Source organism: Strigops habroptila, chromosome 1 (genome assembly GCF_004027225.2).
Source record: "Strigops habroptila isolate Jane chromosome 1, bStrHab1.2.pri, whole genome shotgun sequence".
Taxonomy (NCBI): domain Eukaryota; kingdom Metazoa; phylum Chordata; class Aves; order Psittaciformes; family Psittacidae; genus Strigops; species Strigops habroptila.
In genome coordinates, this window is record NC_044277.2 from 151,761,812 (window position 1) to 151,782,748 (window position 20,937).

Here is a 20,937-nt window from a genome sequence, read left to right on the forward strand (position 1 = left end):
TAAATACCACCCCTGTGTAACTGCTTGTGGCCAGGTACATACACAAACACCGCAGTCACCGCTGAACCCCAGCGCTGGAGACGGTGTCCATCACTTTTAGTGCTTGTAGTGCCGCTCCTAGGCGCATGCCCTGCTTCCTTGCTCCACTTTTATTCTCAGCTCTCCCCTGGGTCCCAGGCGGCACCAGCCTCGCTCCCTCCCCTTGCCATTTTCTTCGCCCCTCCTGACACGGCGACCGCAGCTTGCCTTTCGGCTCTGTGTGTCAGAGCTCTAGCAGCCTCCCCTGCTTCTCTCAGGGCAGGAAAGATGCCCTCCTCGCCTTGAGGGGCTACCGGTGTCCCCGCTCCTGTCCCCGCTCCATCGGCCTCAGGACCGGCGGCAGGGGCGGTGATGCGGCCGCCCCGCGGAGGAGGCTTGAGCGCGGCGTTGCCATAGCGACCCACACCGCGCTCCCTAGATAAGGCGGGCGGCAGCGGCCACGGCGGCCCCAGCCCGGAGAGGTCCCGCTGCAGCCAGCCCCGACCGCGCCGTAAGTACCGCACCCGCATCCGCACCCTGCCCTCCCTTGGCTCTCCTCTTGTCCTTTCCTTCCTATTTCCTTCAGCAGCCACCACCAGCGAGGAAAGTCGCCCGCTCTGTGGGGCTGGGGATGGTCCCATGTGGGGAAAGCTGGGATGCGACCGAGGGTGGAAGGCATGGATGTGGTTATAGAGAGGACAGTGCTTGAGAAAGAACTGCTTTAACTAACTTTAACTGCTCGGACAGCTCACAAGCAGCGGAGTGGGAGCTGGCATTAGGGCTTCTTATCCCACTACAGAGGGTTGGAATGGCTAAGGGTGAGTTTGTAAGGAAATAATTATTGTGGGGTTTATTATCTCCAAACACTAAAACTTTGCGACCAGAACCTGTGCAGATGTATCTTACTTTTTTGTTTGTTTTTTCTCCATCAATCAAAGTTTAACTGTTGGTATTTTCATTTTTACAAGTTGATGGGAGGCAGTGAGAGTTGGTCCCAACCAGGGTTTTGAACTAGCCCACAGAAGCTGTGAGAGGAAACTACACCCAGACAGTTCTGCTATTAGTAGCACAAAGTTTTGGGTGGAGGGAGGTGCCTGGATTAGGCTTTCAGATACCAAGTGTTTCCTACGCTTTAGATAAATAGAAATCAGTCTAATCTGACACGAATACCTGGATAGAGCAGCCTAGTGCCCAAATAACTGAAGAAGAAGGTCCATACAGCAGCACGAGGCTGTCTTCTCTGCCCGGGGAAGATATCACTCCAATAGAGTAATGTTAAACATACAGTAAAAATGAAGTCTGGAATGCAGAACAGGAACACCCAGACTTTCTACTTTTAGGGCATCTATTTTCTACTCTGGGTAGAGTTTTCTACTCTGAGATGGGTTACCTTGCTTTATTCCCAAGATTTGCCCAGGAAGCAGTGGTAATGGGGCTAGGATAGGACCAAGGTATAGGCAAAGGTGTGCATCTGCTGGTAAAGGAGCCAAGGCTGCCTGCTGAGTGTAGATGGAAGGAGCCAAATCCAGATGATAGTTTCTTTTTCCTTCTTTGTAAAAGACTTCATGCAAATAAGGGGCCCACTCACACTATGGGACCCCGCAGAGGACATGCGACGGAAGGAAGGACAGGTAGGACTGACGACAGAAGGAAAGGCAGGACTGTCTTTCCCTGCCACGTAGGGAGGGAAGGGAAGAGCGGGTAAGACTGCTGGGAGCCTGCCTGTCCCTCTTTGCTTACGTGCTTGTTGTAACCAGACAGAGAAGGACAAAGCAATTAAGAGTTATTTAATAATCAAAACGTGTCAGGAGACCATAAGTGTGTGTGTGGTTGGAGGAGAGGTACCAGTCTTAAAGGGCAAACCCTGATGCCTGAGCAGCTCTTTGGGCAGGGTAGTGAAGCGCTGCCCTTGGTGCAGGCTGGACTGTAGCATTTGCAGTCCAACCTCTGCCTCATGTCTGCATGGGGCAGCACACTGTAAGATGTTCCCACTTGTTCCCATTTCCAGCTGTCAAGTGCATCAACAGCACCAAGGTCAGGTGCTGTCTACAAGAATATGGACAAGCATGTGTGTGTGCTGTCCCAGCCCAGTGCCCCGTTGCCTCCATTTTGGTTCCTGAACTTTCCTTCTCTCACCTCATGGCAAAAAAGTGTTCATATGTACTGCTGTGGGTCCATAAGAAGACAGGCACACAGTGTCACACAGGCTTCTGTGGCAACTTTGTTATCAACCTACCGAAAAAAAAACCCTTATCAAATTCAGATTGCCTGCTGTCACCCAACAGAGACACTCAAGAGTACTTTTATTCCTGTAGCATCCTTATCAACACACCAATGGTTTCTTTAATGATCATGCGTGTCCTGCAAACTAGTGCAAGTTTTTTTATTGGGGATTTGGTCAATTGTGGAAACGAATCATTCCCCTGGGGGGAAGGGATGGGGAGAGAGAGAAAAATCAAAATCCACATACTTGAGGACAACAGTTTGTGGAGACCTTGCAAACAGTTAGTCCAGAAATTCTAAGTATTCAACACGCAAGGAAATGACATGCAGTTGTAACAACTCATGCCCCTAATATACAATGTGAGGACTATTGGCATTGATAGCCCATGTCAACTTTGGTATGAATTGCAGATCAGAAATTCTTTTCTCCGTCTTCTAGGTAAGAATGATTGCCTACTGATGTCTCATTCGAGTTCTGCATTGTCTCTTAAGACTGAATACAAATCTCCTACAAATATCCATAGGTACCTAATTTCCATCTAGCTGCACAGCACCTATAGCCATTCAAATCCTATGAGAAGACAAGACTTTCCCATATCCAAAGCTGTTTCTGTGCCTAGTTCAAGATCAAACGAACAAAGTCCAGCTCTTTAGTTTAGTTCTCAAAGCTTTAGATTTCTGTCTTTTCTCATGAGATTTCATTTCCCATTGGTTTAAATGTTATAAGATCAGATGGCCTCAAAAAAATTACATCATTTTGGTAGAAATATGTGACAGTAGCTTTGCTGAGTATTCCCTAAGCTCTAGCCTGATTACTTGCAACAAATATCTACATCAACCCAGCTGCATATAGTAAACTGAAATAGTAAACCAAGATCGGTTGCCTGGAACCAGTTACATTGGTGACTTTTTGATGGAGACTCACAATTTAAGCAAAAAAAGATATCCTATTATTTGCATTTATAGTGTTTTAAGACAGTGTTAGTGAGTGGTAGGAGCTGTACATCTTTCTCTGGATAACTTTATTTGGGCACTTTAATCAAGCATATACAGCAACTGAGAACTCCGAAAAAACCATCTTGAGTGTGCTTTAAGCTACCGAGAAATCCAAAGCTGATATCTAAAAAGTGAAAAGGTCAGATATTTGTCATCTGAATTACCATCTCTTAAAAGTGTGTATGCCCAAAGGAGTCTTGCTGCTATATGCCAGTGACTTCAGCATGAGAGCTTATCCACATGAGGATGAAGAGGCTTTTGCTCGTACCTGCACTTTTCAGTCTGCCTCGTCATTCCTTGCTCTTCTCTGTCCCTAAGTAGAGCAAATCCTACTGAATGTCAAATGCTTTTGCAAGGAGCAAATGCAAAACTATGTAGGCAAAGCTAGAACTTGTCTCAAACAACAGGTTGCTCAAAGAAGTGGTAATTGCTCCATCCCTGGCAGTGTTCAAGGCCAGGTTGGACAGAGCCTTGGGCAACATGATCTAGTGTGAGGTCTCCCTGTCCATGGCAGGGGGTTAGAACTAGGTGATCTTAAGGTCCTTTCCAACCCAAACCATTCTGTGATTCAACTTTTAGGGAAGCATTTCAGGTGTTTATCAGCTCTGCCTTTTCCCAGAAATAGGCACACATGTCTGCAGGGGGATGGTACAGCCTAGGTGCCTTCCTCCAAAGTCCAGGCTAAATGACTATTGAATCCTAACTCATACAGAAAAATCTATATGCACTTCAGGAAGTGTCTCCCACTGACTGTGATTTAGAGCTCCACTATAACCATTACAGTTGCACAGAGGATGAATGTGGATCATTATGTCAAGAGATATAAGAGTGCAAGAAAAATCCCACCTTAGTCCATCCTGTAAATAGCAAACGCTACCCACCAAGGTGACTGATGGCAGCAGAGAGCACAAACCATGTGTGAAGGCTGCTAGGATGAGAGTTCCATTTAACACATCCAAGGAAGTGCTTCCATTTGTAAAGGCGTATGAATGACTTCATATAGTTCCCCCAGTCTTCCTTCCCACGTGCAAGGTTACTGGGGAATCTGTTTCTTTAGTGGTGGGAATTGATTTCGGTGGTTTAGGAAAGCACCATTACAGTGCTCACATACATCACTTCTCCTTCGAATGAGCGCTCTGTGTGTAATGTGCAGCAACAGGATGCAACAGCACTCACAGGTTCACGTCATATGCAATGTACATACACACAAGTTACTGAAACTCATGACACATTTTGGTAATCTTTTTCTTTTTATTCTTTTGTCACGCAGACTGTCACTATGTGCAGTGGGAAAACACTAGAAATTGAGGCAATGCTGGCTGCAGGCAAACTTTAAATAACAAAAAGGGCACGTGTGTCAGGAGTTAGGCTATAGAGCCATATTTTAAAGCACTGAAGATGCCAAGGGCTTGGCATCTGTGGCTATGGAAATGTGAAGACGTCTAAGAGATTTGTTTAGAATACAGTTTTTCAAAGGAGTATATTAAGAAAAAAATAACTAAGGAAGTCTCATAACTGGCATATACCAATCCTACATTGAGACTCTCCACAAAGCTTTATTTTATTAGGTGAAATCACTCTATGAAACACTTTAGTGAAATCAAACCAAAATTAATCGTATTTTATAAGGCATTGCCAGTCAGTATAATTTACTATTAATCTTACATTTAAATTTTACAATCTATTCTCAGCTGTTTTTGCCTCAAGACCTGTTCAAAAGAAATCCATAGTGTCTGAAATGGTACCCGTGATTTTACCGAAAACTTTCTAAAATTAGTACCCTTCAGAAAACAACATTTTCCCTACTATGATAATATTTAGCCAGTGTGCCCTAATCAAATCCTATAAAATCAAATGGTATTGAAAAAGAAAACCTCTCTCATCCCAAAATGCAGTGTGAGCCTTCATATGGCCAGCTCATAAGTTTTTTTGCTTTAAATAAAATTGACTGCTTCATTTTAAGCATTTCGTCTCATTAGCTATAGCTAATTTGTGCAGTGGATAAACAGAGCAACCATACCATGCTAAGGTGCATTCAGAGGTTTCTTTATGCAGAGTCTTCCCAAGTGGAAGATGATTATTTTTGTTCCTTAAATGCAGATGGAGTCTCCAGGAAGTGTAATCCTTTAGTACAGATGTGAGGCTGGACTGGGGCAGTTCTACAGTGAACGGGCAGAGGCCGAACCCCATATCCAGGCCTGATTCCATAGGGTATTCCAGAATTTATAGGATTTTACAAATTTTGAATACTGAAGGGTATAGGAGTTAATCCCATGCATACATTGTGAGTCAGTGTTCCTGACCTTTATTACTGTCAGCCAGTGTTTCTCCACTTACTTTGAAGTCACTGGAGTTTAGGACGTGTTTTTTCATCCCCTGAAGAATTAGCTCAGTGCATAATTATGAGTGTGACCTTTCATAGTTTGTTTGGCAAATATTTAAGTGACCGGATTTTGCTTGGGGATTAATTGTTCTTTATATAGATGCAAGCGTAGTCATAGAAATGAGGTTGACTCCCCTACTGGTCTGTTTCTTGTTGACAACCAACCACTGCAATTTACAGAAAAGTAATATAGGTAATCTCTTTACCTCCAGCAGGATAAAAAAAACCTCTCACAGTACAGTCCTCTACTTTCCCATCCTCCTTTTCACTGTTTTTTTCCAACTGCCTTTTCTTTCACCTTTCTGTTTACCTTTTCCTTTCCACCTCCCCTTTCTTCCTCCATTTTTCCTCAGTTCTTCCTCTCCTTCTTCTACTATTCATGTTGTCTCCTGTTTTTTCTCTTCCTCGTTGCCTTCCCCCTCCCTACACATAAGCCACAGTTTGCCCTTATTCCCTGAAAATGGAAAACAGAGGTTGTGAGTAAGAAACTACCTGAGCTGTTGCTGGCTGAAGGGACATACCAGGATCGCTCAGACAGCACCTTCAGGTTGAATGTTTCTTTTCTTTTAACATTGCTCTGTCATTCTGATGGATTTCTGTTAAGCAACCACAGAAAGGGTCAGCAGTAAAAGATGGTCTCATTTCCTTCTTCCTGTGAAGACATCTGGAGTGGCCCCAGAGTGAGTGAGTCTGGGATCAAATCTTAGCTTGGGAGATGCTGGGGGAGCTCAGGTAGGAGGCTGGGTTCCAGAATCCTCTGCAATTGTGAGAAAAGGACGATAAACCAGCCAAAACAGCAATTCAGTGGGACTTACAGAGCACAGGCACTTAAACAGCTTGGTAAAGCAGGTTCCTGTGCTCTTACCAAGATGATTAGTAAGTATACTTCATGATGGCTTTGGGGTCTGTGGGCACTTGCCATCTTTCAGAAGCAGCACTCACATGTATATTCAGGGGTATCCAAGCTCTCTTAGAGGAGCTGGGCTTGTAAGATTAACTCAACAGAATTCATTATTAAAGTAAGACTGTATGATAAACACGAAATATGATCCCTAGTATGGAGCTGGTAAAAAATGAAAAAAAAAAAAGAACAAAACACCCTTTTTCCTGGCATTTACTTTGTGTATGAGATAGAGCTTTCCGTATGCTCAAAGTCAGTATTCTTCTGTAAAGCCAATGCATTTCACATGGTAGTGTGGGTTGCTTACAGCAAGGTAGGTGGAAAAACAGGATATTGCATGTGTAACCAAAGCAAAGGCAGTGAATAAATGCATCTCTTTTAGCACACATGAGCCAGCAGACTGCATGCAAGAGAGCAGCTGGAAGACAAGAACTTCTCATGATCTGGCTAGCAAGTGGATACATAACACCAATATGTCTGGTTTATGTCAGGGTGCAATTTCTTTTTCTTTTTTCCTGGTGTAGTAGCTTCAAAAGGGAAGAAAAGCCCATTTCAATGATGGCAACAGAATGTGTTCAGCCACTCGATATCCCAGAAGACAGACTGGACAAGCGAGATTCACACTGTAACCATTTAGGTAAGTGTTATTAGATGATGTCATTGCATTAATTAGAGAGGTGTTGTCTTCACATCATTAGGTCCTGTCCAGTGTCCGTTTTTCCCCTCCAGCAACACAACTGAGCCCTCATGAAACCCGATAGATTGCACCTTCTGCTGACACTTCTGATGCCAGATGGAAAGGCAAAGAGAGTTATTCCTGCATATAAATGTCAGCTGAAGCTCAAGAGCAAAGTTAATTACAGAAGAGAAAGAAAAAAAGTCATTGTTCTTTCCCCTGGTAGAAAAGGTAGAGCAGTTTCTTCATATATACCCAGTAAACTAAAAGCTAGGATACAGCTGAGCCTTCCCTGAACACATTTTATATATGCAATTTCAGTAAAAGATTTCAGACACCTCCTCCCTTTGCCTCCACTGGGTCGGCTTTCTAAATACCTTTTCTCCTTCATTGTCAATCTGTTTCCTCTCTTGAACCTATTTCATACATAACTTTTGCACTGAGAGTACCAGAAGCATCTTTGCTCCGCCACACTCCTAACTACCTAGCTTCATACTTGATAGATGTGCTTTTTTGCATATTCATGGTCTTTGCCTCTGCTTCAAATTCTGTTACTCCACTCCTGTCTTGCAGCATTGTCATGAAGATTTAGCAACCCAGAAACAAAAACCTATTTGCTTTTTGTTACCCTTGTGATGACAACAACAAAACACAAATGCAATTTCACTTGCTTGTCAAAAGAAGTGTCTCACCGCAGGCAAGCACAATTTTATAAACTTTGTTTATCTGGCCTGCAATGAAGGTATCCTAGTTCTGCCTCTGCCACATGGCATTCCTGGCTACAGGCATCACTTTTACAGTTGCTGGTATACCAAACATTATTGCTCCCATTCTACAGTTAGGAAACTGAGGCAGAGGGAGGTGAAATGATCTCACTAGGACCATGCAGAAAGACTGTGAGGGCCAGAAAAAGACCCCACATCTTCCTGGGGCTTCATCCTGGAGGTTATCCTTTCCATGTGTATACCCGCTTACAGATGTACACTGCCTCAAATAGTGTGAGAGAGCCTGGAATGAAGACCCAGCTTTAGCAAAACAAGCAGCTTTTTAAGAAATCAAAGCATTGGTTTGTGTGGTGATACTAATCATAGAATCATTTAGGTTGGAAAAGACCTTTGAGATCATTGTGTCCAGCCATAAACTTAATACTGCCAAGTCCACCACTAAACGGTGCCTCTAACTGCCACATCTACAGGTCTTTTACACACCTCCAGGGATATGACTCAACCACTTCCCCTGTTGACAGGCTATCTTTAATATTTTCAGCTTGCATAAGCACCCAGAAATGCAAATCCTTGCAGAAAAACTATCATCTAGGTCGTGTGGGCCAAGGCTTGATTTAAGGGGAAACCAAAAACCCAGTGTAATGTTACATAAATCAAAATCAAATACCAACTGCTCTGGAAATAAAGCCAACTCTCAAAGGGAACAATATACTGCCTTGGCTTACCAATACCTCAGGCCGACCACACACACGTAAATCTTTCCTTCACAAAAGTGCCCTTGTAACTCTTGAAGACACGGCCTGCACAGTTAGCGCGGGATGAAAACAGGGATGGCCATGGGACCTCTGCACACCATGGTACAGCTTTCCCTCTGCCACGTAACACACAGCTGCCCACAATCCCTTCCTCTGCTTTATGTCTACCACCTACAATGCAGAAAGACCACCTAAGTAAGCCGCTTGGCTCCCACGTAGTATGGCACATAGGCCTCTTGTGCTGACTTTTTATATAAGAGCTGTTTCTTCACAGACATTATAATTTACTTGGATGAAGGCAGTTTTATTAAAGCTTTTCTTTTCACCATCTGGTTTATTATTTCCACTCAATTTCCTTTTTTTTTCATCTTTTTTCTTTTTCTTTTATTTTTTTTTTTCCCCTCTGCAGAAGATCTTTCAGAGCAGCTGATTCAGAGCTGTGACCTCAAAAAGAAACCAAGAAAAGGTAAAACCATCCTGGCTTCCCAAAACACTGAACAGGACCAAAAAAAGCCAAGGAGAAAAGATACACCGGCTTTGCACACCCCACCTCCGCTAACAGGTGAACAATACAGCCCTTGACTTAGGAATCACAATTCAGCTGAGGGGACTGAGTCTGGGCAAAGGTCTGGAGACCCCTCATTCACTTATGTCCCCTTGGATGTGGGCAAGAATGCAGCTCCATGCCATGTGCATAGTCATGCTGCCTTTATGTGATAAATGATGTGTATTTGTCTGTAGCTGCTGAGCCATGCTACATGTCCCAATTCAATCCAGTTCAAAATCAAAAAGGACCTAGTTCAGCCCCTGCACTTTCTTGTGAAACATGTACCCAGTACTCAGGGGGAGGCTGACCCAGGATGAGGCTGGGATGAGACCTGAGGAGCACACAAGGCAGCTGCAGGAAGCTCCTCCTGGAAATAGCAGGGCTTTTGTGCTTATGGGGGCTCTGTCAAGGGCTGGGTGTTTCAGGAAGCCAGAAACCACCGCAGCAACAAAAGGGCTCCTTGTAGGATGCTCCCTGCTGCTGTGCATCTACAGACCTCTGAAGTTCGAGAGCCAAATGCCACCAACCTGCGGAAGGGAAGAATGAGCAGGAGATTGCCACTGAAACCTGATGATCTTCCAAGATCAGCAGCAGGAATAAATGTTTGTTGCTCCTCTCTGCTAACAATAACTCCTTGTGCTCTCTGGGGAGAGAGCTGTGCTCTTGTACCAACTGCATTGAGTTCTTCTTGCCATGTTACACATCATACACACAGGAGTTAGCCAGTAACTACTTGCATCGTCCCCTTCGTACCCTCAGCAAATCACCAAGTCAAGAACAAGAAGCTGGGATTTGCCAGTATTTGTAATACATATACTGACTCTGTTCAGCTTTCATATGTATCATCCCCCCAGCAATTTCCTCTTAGGGAAGAGTGGCTCAGAAGCTAGAGAGCTGCATTTTGTGTCTGCAGTAGCCATATCATAAAACATTATTTCACTGATTAAAATGGGTCATTTCTGTCTGGTCACATTGCTCCCAAGCAAAGGCTTTAAGCATCCATACGACTAAGCTACTTTGATAAGATGTTTAAGCTTCTGGAATAGAAGATTGCATCCATCTTTACCATGATTTCTGATGGGCTGCAGTTTAGTGCATTAAGTACAACCAGAAGCCAGCTGGCCTGATAGCATCACTGTCATTAGCCTATGGGATATAATTGACTTGGAGGAAATATATACCATTGCAAAACCTGAAGAGTAGGTACACCATGCAGAGCAGATCATGCACTCGGCAGCCTTACTTCAGAGTAGTCTTTGAGAAAGTTACACAAGCGCCTATTTTGTCCAATGTGAGCAAGGCTTAAGTGACATTTTCTTTTTTGTTGGCTTTTTTTCCTTGCCTGCAGGCATACTTTCAGACTTTTCTGATAGTCTGCTGAAAAGATATGGTATCACAGAGAAGCCACAGAGAGAGAGAGTGAATCCAGGCTCTCAGATCACTGAACTGGAGCAGAAAAAGCCCAGGAGAAAAGATACGCCTGCAATACACATCCCACCTTTGATTATAGGTAAGAGAATTATTTACATAAAGGTCCTCCAAAGAGGAAGCAAACAGGGGGTAGTGCCAGAGGTGTGTTTGGGAGGAGGCTGGAAGGAGGTTGCTATGCCCAGTGTACTTAGCAGTTCCTGCTGAGCTGGACCTATTTGGTCAAAGTATATAATAGCAGTGGTGGCTCATGGAAAGTCTTTTCCATTTTCCCTGCTCATGCTCTAGGGATGAAAAGGAAGGGGAATAAGAGAAGACATTAGGTCACTTGATTATCTTGCAAACATGATGCTACTTTTGTGAAAGGCCAACCACCACCCTGCTTTTCAAACCTGATCACATGCAAATTTTTAGGTCACCAGCACTAACAGTGGCTCATGCTGCCTTAAACAACCTGGAGCAAAGCTGTCCTGATTAACCTTCTCTTAATTCCACAGTCCCTGACTGCACTCAGGAAACCAAGCTGTGATGAACTTCTTGTTAACAGCACCTTAAAGACAGTTCTGTGCTTTTAGCATAATACACAGTGCAGCACTTAATTTGCTTGGTGACCACGTGAAGTCAGACAGCCATGTTTTGGTCCTAAGACCCTTTGTTGCATTTCCCACATTCCACTATCACAGAAGAGCCTCAGTTCATCAGTATTTCTGAAGGTGTAAATGTTAATTATTACTACTAGCTGGGGATGCAGGAACTAGTGTGGTTTTCAGTTGTTTTCAATTCTACCTCCAGTGACTCTTGCCTGCTGCTGAAGCCATCTTCCAGAACCCAGCATGGATTCAAAGCAGCCTGCTAGATGCTGCCTCTCCTGCTTTTCCAGATCCAGTATTCTGGATCTGTGCTCTAGTGGCTGACCACCTGTGGCAGACTTGTGCCTGTAATGGGGCAAAGTAGCCTGTGTGTTTGAATGCCTGAATTTCACTCCCTCCCTACTCTAAGGATGCATATTTTCCTTTCAAGATACATACCACCATACAGCGTTCTACTGGTTGAAATTTGCCAGCGGTGATGCCATGATTTGCTATGAAAAAGTGGCTCATTGTGGCTAAGGACTGCTCCAATATTTACTACTTGTTTACTTTCAGGGTTATCCCATCAGGTAGCAGACAGAGCACAAACAAACTGAGCTCTTGTGGAACTGCTGAGCAAAATAGAACCTGAATTATAGACTCGGAGACCTGAGAAGCCCCAGCATGGCTATGTGTGCTAAATAAATGTAGATAGGCCTTTTTGTCCATGTTTCCCTGTTACTGGCCTTGTTTGCATGTGTGCTGCATGTATCCCTTATGACCTGCTAGTGAGGATTGTCCCCATTTCTACCATTTCTCCTTCAGATCCCTCCCAAATGCCACTTTAAGATGCCAATTCAAAAACTCCACTTAATTGTTTGTAGTAACAGAGCTTAATTACTAGATTATCCTTTTAACCAGCTGTCCACGCAAAAAACTTTGTTGTAAATGTAGCTAAAAATGGCAGCTGTGTTATCTCTCTCCCTTTTGACCAGCTGGTTATGAGTACTCTAGGACAGTCCATCACTTTCTTGAGTGCCCAGAGAGATTTTCTACCACAAATAAAGGTAAGTCAAATAGCCCATAAAACGTGATGTAAATCAATGTATCTACTAGATGCCACATGATCGAAGTGAGTAGAATCAGTTTTATAACTTGCAAACACCCAATCCAAATAGGAAATGCAGGTACAGAAAGGGGGATGCTAAATTAGGATCTTAAGGTCTTTGCCAACCCTGAATATTCTATGATTCTATGATCTGAAAGTTACTATCTGGAGAAATCCACGGCTACCTGTTGTCCGCAGAAAGAGTCTAAGGAAATCAGTCCTTAGCCAGCTTAAATGTCTCAGAATGGGCATCACAAAACTCTCCCCTAGAAGGGTCAGACTTCTAAATGTACCTAACCTTCAAACTCCTACTGAAGTGGCACGTTGTTCCATGTGTATACAAATGAGCCATGAGCAGAGGTCTCCTCTGGTGGCCACCTCCCCTTCAGTCAGCCAACACCTTGTCCTTCTGAAGCGGTTGGACCAGAAGACAAAATATAACCACCTTTCTAATGGTATTTTTCTCACTCTTGCATGACAGCAAATGATTTGAATCTGATCCAAAGCATGTATTCAGCTCTGGGACACTCTGTTACACATCCCCACTTAGCAATATATTCAATTAGCTGAAGTATTTCTGAGAGATCTTCAGGCCTGTGGGTTTGAGCAAGAACGTAAATACATGCATAAATACAGGAATACAGTTTCTGAAATGTGGCTGCTTGGGGTTTCTTAATCAGATCAGAGATAATAAGTAAAACCACAGTTTCAAACCCTCATTGTTCCTCATGCCCTAGAAAACCAGTTAAGGTTGTCTCTTTAGGATAATATCATCCTCCCCCTCTAAAACTCTGAGTGAAGCAGAAGCAGCTCAGCAGTGTAATGTCCCGTCTTGCCCTTCTCCTGTGCAAGGGATGTGTCTAGAGCACTCCAATACTCTCCCAACACAGCTGCAGGTGTTGCCTGTAGGTAGTCGAGTGGACCTGGTGTAATGTTGGTGGGTTTCTGATTTTATAATCCAGGAGGAGTGGCTTAGATCTACGTGGTGCCTGGCAAATGGTTGATTTAAGCCAATTTCTTCTATTGCCTATGGTTCAGCTTCCTAACAAAAGCTCTCGTGTGTCTGTGAGCCTTTGAGGCTGTAGTCTCTAGCTAAAAATTGCAAGGGTTTGCAAGTTCTGTTGGGAAAACATGACTACGTTGTATTTCTCTGCTTTCTTTAGTCAGATCCCTTGGCAGATACTAACAGAACTACCCAGCAATCCTTAAAACAGATATGCAGGATAAGCTGCATTTCATAATATACACAGCTGGGAAAACAAGGGCAGGGAGGTTTAAGTGATTTACTTAAACAGTAATCAGAGTAATACTGATTTACAAATGCTCCCCAAATCCAACATCCTGCTCCTTTAAGCCCAGAACTTCCAAACCACCTTCACTAAAGCACACTTTCGCTACAAGTGACCAGTGGCATTGTATCAAAGGAAAAAATCCTTTCCCAGTGTTACAAAAATAACTCTAGCTTTGGCATCACACTTGTATCCCCTTTGCACTGTTTTGCATTAAAAGGCTGATTTTAAAGGCATGTAGTTGTTCTCGAAGTTACTGATGAGCTGGAAAGTTAATAGCCTGCAGCTCTAGGCTACATCCTCCTCTGAGCTTTGAATCCTGAACTCTACTGGAAACCTTTGGAGTTCATCAGTCACCAAAGTGATTCATTGATAATGATGCATTATCTTGCTATTGATTGTGGTCAGTGTCTGGCATGCTACTGATGTGGGTCCAGCTGAGAGCTGGGGACCTCTGCTTGGCTGCTACCTTCCAGCTATCTCTAGCATCTGCTCTAAAAGGGCTGGTTTATGTGCTATAACCAGGCCATCAGAATTACATAAACATACTTTTCCTTCATCACTTCATAATTCAAATAAGAGGGTGTACATGACCATAAAGCACAGTGCAGCTTTATTTAACTTACATTCCCAATCTCTTATTCCTGAGCTTACCCAAAAACCAGGTTAGTTCTCACCAAGTGATCACTGTAGCTTCTCTTCTAAGCATATTTTAGTTCTGTTTTCCTCATTCCTCAAATGCTCTGTGAAGAAAACAACCACAAAAAAACCCCACTCCCCTCTAAAAAACACACAACCCAACCCCCAAAGACAACAGTGGAAAAAGAAGTGTCTGTATTTGCCTAATTGACTACAAGTCTGGGTGGGGAACATTCACATCCATTCCCATAAAACAGCATATTCTTTGCAGTTAACAATGGTGTTTTCTCAACTGTTGCTTGAAAAAATGAAGCCTTTTGTGTTTCAAAATAATATTCATTCATGCCTTTCAGTCTATCTCATGGTCTCAGACCATGGTTTCAGAACCAGCTGGTTCTCAAGAACTGCATATAAATGAAGCAGGAGCTAACTTCAATGAAGGGCAGTATAAGTTAATATTTCCATTAACTCATAACGTCTTGACAAGCCTCCAAAGTTGAAGAAAATCTTCCTGTGTGGTATTGCTCTATTTTCAGACATCATCAAGACTGAAAGCCTTCTCTGTGAGAGGGCTTTTGATGCAGAAAGAAGCAAAACAGGTTGGTTTGACAGAACAACTCAGCTGGTTAGCACAGACTGAGAGCAAACAGTAGGAGACCGAATTAGGGCGAGATTTTGTTGGTCTCGACACAATGGTAACCCTCATCCTGTTTTTAGACTATGTTAACCTCCACACCAAGGAATGTAGGCATAAAATCTCTCTTACAGGTCACTTGTTATTTTACTGGCAACAGGCAAAACCAACACAGTCTGTTAAAATAGGGATCAAGAACATTTTCTGTTTAATATATTGTCCTCTCTTCACTCTATTAATTTAATCTCTAATGAAGAGAGCAGTTACAATAATTGTGGTATCTTGGCATCACATAAAAGCCTCAAAATCCAAAAGGGGTGGACTTACTGCTTTTATAAGGGAGAGAGAGACAGAGAGAAGGGGGAGAGACAGAGATTTGTGGAAGGTATGATGCAGAACCTGAGTCCTTTTTCACATTGATCTTAATTCGGTTGCTTTTGCAATTTATTGATAACATGTAACTTCAGTGGGGATGGCACTTGGCAGGTGGGTGTTCTAACACTTGGCTCTTTTGGCAAGATCTAAGTAATAATGCTATATAGCTATAGAAAACATACATATTCACATAAGCTGACTCAGTCACAAACATTAATCACAGTATTTATTTCATCATGTAAGCTCTTTTTTAGCTTCCCACCTCCTTTTGACAAACAGATTCCCAGAAGAAACTTAGTGTCTCTTTTCACAGGTAGCAGGAGTAACTCCCATGATGTTGGAAAACTACATTAGCAACAAGAAATTAGAGAGGACTGAAAAATTCTTATCTGGATATTTTCTAAAGAAGTAATATTTTAAATCAACTTCTTTTTTTTCTCTCTCTCTCTTTCCTTCGTCTTCTTTTTGTTTGTTTGTTTGTTTTGTTTTCTGTGTCCTTCTGTTTTTAAGGCACTAAGCTGCTTACGGAAGAAAAGCAAACAGTGATCATGGAAGATGAAGAAAAAGATGGAGACGCAATTCCAAGTTAAGATTACAGTGATATTTCCAATAACGCAGTGTAAATAATTCTGGGTCATTCAAAGTGGCAGCACATAGAAAGTAAAAAAAAAAGTCCTTTCATTTTTACAAATACTAATTTTCTCAAGCATGCACTTGAATTTAAATTATCTTCAAGTGCTTATCTACATTTCATGAAATCCCAGCAAGCATCATAGGAGATGATGACAGAAATTTCACTCACATGCAGAAGGATTCTCTCAGTTTGCTAAAACTGGCTTCCCAGGATTTTTATCACTGAAGAATCCACCTCAGATCAGAACTAGCTTTGTGCATGGTGATAAGGGTTAATACAAAGGAACACCACAAATCGAGTGTACCTCGCACTAGATACTAGAGCGGCTGGTAGCACAGAGCAGTAAAACATCAGCTAGTGATTCAACTAGCATTTTTCTCCTGATAAGTTCACCTCATTTGTCCAGCTTTCCTCTGCTGGAATATCATTGACCACAGTGAAAATTCCCACATGCAAAGCTGATGGGATAGATGGAGAAGGCAGGAATCAAAGCTAGAATCCCTGAAAGGCAAAGCACACACTTCTGCCTGTATCTGCTTGTGACTTGTGTTTGTGAGCAGGAAAGGGTAGATTTACCATAGCATGAAAACATACAGCTAAGGGCTGTCAGCACTGACACATCAAACAGGACAGAGGGCAGAGCTCTCAGAAGAGAAACATATGGGACATGCAATGCCTGCCAGTTACACCAGTGTAGACTACTGTGGGTTTTTTCTCTCTCAAAGTTTTTATTCCTGTGTTAGTGGGAGATAAACTAGTACTCCATGGTTTTTTCACTCCATATTTTTTCTTTTAACATCTGCTTTTTAACTAAGTCCTAGGTTGTCAGTCGGGAGATTAAGAAAATCTCCTAACTGACAAAAATTAAAGATTAAAAATCACAGCAGGAGAGTAAAAAATGAGTAAAAAGAGTAGTGTTACTCAATGGCATACACATATTGCAAGGTGGAAGAGCACCATGCTTTTTTTTAACAGGTTACCTCATTGATTCAATCAAGAATTGTTTTCACAGCCAGCTACAGCCTTCCGCATTTGTACAAACAGAGACAGGTACTTGTAGAATATTACACAAAATAGGTAGAACTGGGTAATTTTGTGCTTACCTTAATAGCTCTGTGCGCTAGATGGGGCAGCACTGCTGGCTGGACCCTTAGGGACCTCAACAGGGAGGTTAAAGATTATCTATCTAGCCTGGCACACCGAATTTAGTTATCTTCCTAACATCCGTAGGCAGACAGCTAAGGAGAACACTAGTTTGGACTTCATCTGCCACAGTGACTGACCCAGCATCTTTCATGAGCACGCAGTCCATTCACAGGTATTCAGCTTCAAGATGTAATCGATGAGCTTATAATAAATAATCGTGTATTAAAGCCTACAAGAGGCCAGCTATATTATTGATGGGATTCCTGACACCTAGGAGAGGTATTTTTTGGTTTACCCTGTTAATCAATCAGCAAGATGAACTAATATTTTAAAAATAATCAATAGTTCATATAACAACATACATGTCAGGTTCACAGTAAAGGATGTCGCAGCAAGTACACAACAAGAAATACACACAATTCGAGCCAAGCTTTACCAGTGAAGTTGGTGAACATTTTCAGTGCACAATACAGCAAGAGTGAGAGCATGGAGTCCCAAAAAGATTCAAATGGACATCAGCAGTGGATTAGCTGAGAAAATGTATGTGTTGTTTAGATATGAAGGCCCTTAACAACACAAAGCAGGAGCACAAATAGGATGTGACTGACTTTTCTGCTCTGAAGAAGATTTGTTTCCAAGCCTGGGGAATGCTGACACAGCTTAATATGAAATAAAAAGAGCCCCCTTTAAGCCTAGCACTATATGTTCTTTGCCAAAGAGGAGTTATGGTCCCAGTGACATCTCTGACGGCACAGCAGCCTAATTTACCGTCCCTGCGTAGATCAACTTGAAGCCCAGCCATAAAAAATGCTGCAACATACATCATTTGCTGCAGTTCATTTAAAATCGCATATTCATAGCCTGGTAATTCAGCATTTACTGTTTTTTCACCCAGGAGCAACATGAGCTACTAAAAAGTAATTTTTCACTTGATCAATTAAGTAAATAGGGGTTTCTGCAATGTTCCTGGGAAGTAGTGTGAAGAATCGTTTCTCAAAGCTTTCACCTGCCTCACTGCACTCAGTGAAAGTGTTAGATGTTACTTTATTTGGGAATCAAATATGGGTTTTTTCGAATTAGATTCACATTGCCCCTTCCCCCAGAACAAAGCCTTTAGGTGTTGAAGAAGCGTGCATGGATTGTACAATGGCCTGAATGTTGTTTACTGGGTTTATTTATTGCCGTTCAGGCTCTGAACTCTCCCTTTAAGACCAGACAGTGCTAAAACTGCACAGATTGCTCTCCTAGGCAAATGGCTGCAGTTGGTGTGTTCTGGGGCAGAAATGCTTTTGTATCCAGTGTCCCCAAGGGTCACCCATGGCCATTACCGCAAAATCAGAAGGAAACAGAAAGCACAGAAATAAGCTAAGCCTTTCCAAGGCACTCCTAGGACTGGGGTGCTCCAGACTGAAGTCGTTTACATTGCCTGCACATAGGCATGGGCTGCTTAAAGGCCCGAGTAGCTGGATTGCATTCAGATATTTAGCTGGAACTGCATCTCCCCCCAGAAGTCCGCACTGGCCAGGACAACCATTCCAAGGCCTCAGAGGGAATGAAGTGCTTCAGTCAGTGGGTAAAATACCAACTGCAGTCAGGAGGCTGTAAATGGATAATAGTTTTGCAGGGAATTCTCAATTAACCTCTACCTAGAAACTAAGGGACAGGTCTCCATTTACAATAGAGTTGGGACAAAGCAATGTAATGGCCTTGCACCTCAGCAACTGTCAACAAAGGATTGAAGAAAGCCTGTCACCCAACTGAAGAGGATGTATTTCTGTAGTGATAAACAGGAGGTGCAGAGGTTAGGTAGTTTGCCCAGCTAAACTTCAGCAGAAACAAATCCAAAGCAACATTCATGATGCTATCACTAACTCACACTATTCACAGCTAAAGCAGCATTTGCATGCATCTTCTTTAGCAAGGCACTGAAATTTTGTCTGGTTGAAATTTTTGTCTTACCAGTTAATAAATTGATAACTGTAGAATGCTTCAACCACTTACAATAATAGATGTGGCTGGTTATTATAACAGATTGTCTTCCTGCATGTCCTATGTCATTCCTACCTTCTGAGATTACATTTTCTATGCATGACCTTACAGTATATTTGTACACAGAGAGACTGCCCAGCAATTACATCTACAAGCCAAAATCAGAAACGCATGTCAGTGAAGCAAATGAGAAATTTTGGCTTCCCACTTGTATTTAGATAAGTTCACAAACACATGTTATCCTGTTACTTACATCCCCAAAAAAGCCACAGGCCTTTTAGAGTGAGGTTGTGCAAACAGAAATACCAGTATTCTGGAAATGTAATTCTGCAAACAGAAAGAGTGAACATTAAAAGCCAGTTTCTACTCTGTGACACTGGCTCTTGGTCCTATGGGAGAGACCTATGTCAGTCTGTTGGACCTAGGAGCTGTGAAGGGAAGCTTAATCCATCCTTATACCCAACATCCTGAAGAATCCTGAAAAGACATGGACTGGACAGATGGACAAGCAGCAGCAAAATTAGAAAGCACATTCCAGAAACAAAAGAAACACTTTTGATGGACCATTTGTGCTTATTCTTACAGGTGCAATGATCCTGTAAAACGCAAGCTGTGTATTTATAACTGTGAGACACACTGCCACGAGCTTTGGATTTTCCAAGCTGTCGAGTCTTTTCCAACCTTCAAAGTAGGTTTTAGGCCCCCAGGTGGTCTTAGCATCTAGCACATATACCTGTCCCCGGTTTGTTTTTCTGTATTCTGTTTAGCCTGCAGGAGACAAATCTTAAAGGGACCTTATCAATGTATATAAATGTTTGATGGAAGGGAGTGAAGAAGAGGGAGTGAGGCTCTTCCCAGTGGTACCCACTGACTGGACAAGAGGCTACCTCATGACCTAAAGAACTGGAAAGGTCCATCTAAGCTGCTGAGCCACAACTCCTCCTCCCTCTTCCTCCTCCCCTTTCTCCTCCATCTCTGCTCTGGCTGCTGCAATTGCCCTTGAGGATGTTGGAGCCAATTTTCCTTTCCAGTCCCTGTTTGTGTAGACATAAAAATACATGGAATATAAGGAATGAATACTCAAGAGTCTCTCCATGCCTCACTCACTGTGGATTTTGACATTTAGATTTTTAATTCAGACTTTAATCCTTTTCTAAAAAAATAATAAACAAACAGCTCCCTCACAAAAAACAAAGCACCAAACTTTCTTGCCATAGCAAACTGATCCAGTGATTAGAGTAAAGGCTCAGTCCATAACAAGTTTAAATGGCGTCATAAATCTGAGATCATAAGACTTTCCAAGAGGGACAGATTACTCAGACTTATTTCTGTGCTGACAGCAAGTAGTCGTCTCAGAGATTATCAACGCGAAAAAAGGCCGAGTGCATGGCAAAGCCAGACCTCCCCCAGGTAACACAGATTTCATTGCTGAACTTCCCTCTTAGAAAAATTCCCTTCGGTGTACACTAGATGTCAGGGTTGGACTGAAAGGATGAGCCCATCCATTCCACCACACAGCTCTGTGCACCCAGCTGGGTGCTACCAGCACAACTAGTTCTGCTAAAGAACTGTTTTACCTGAGATTTACATGGAACAGTCTACACAAACATCCTCTCCCGCCCTGCTTTACAGTATTTTGTTTAGGCCAAAAGCCACAGGCTTTGGAAGAGGAAAGAGACATCCTGAGATCAGAACTACATTACATTTGTAGCAGTCACATACACTCCCCATGATGCCTCAGGTAGGTAGGTCATTTCATTCCCTTATGCCTTGACTACACAGCAGTGCATTCAAAACAGCAAGTTATCTCTGCTTCATTGCAAAGGAGAGAGTGTGGACCAGGAGCGCGAAGACAAAAATCACGGCCTTTGTGAGATGCCAGTGACACAAAACCAATAATCC

General features: G+C 42.8%; 1 protein-coding gene across 1 annotated transcript; it reads left to right on the top strand.

Moving 5' to 3' along the window:
• Positions 1–238: 238 nt before the first annotated feature.
• Positions 239–18,967, top strand: PPP1R17 (protein phosphatase 1 regulatory subunit 17). Its single transcript, XM_030492307.1, has 5 exons — positions 239–529; positions 7,046–7,158; positions 9,087–9,239; positions 10,573–10,734; positions 15,777–18,967. Exons 2-5 carry the CDS (start codon positions 7,077–7,079, stop codon positions 15,854–15,856), a joined length of 477 nt encoding a protein of 158 aa, XP_030348167.1. The 5' UTR covers positions 239–529; positions 7,046–7,076; the 3' UTR covers positions 15,857–18,967.
• Positions 18,968–20,937: the final 1,970 nt, after the last annotated feature.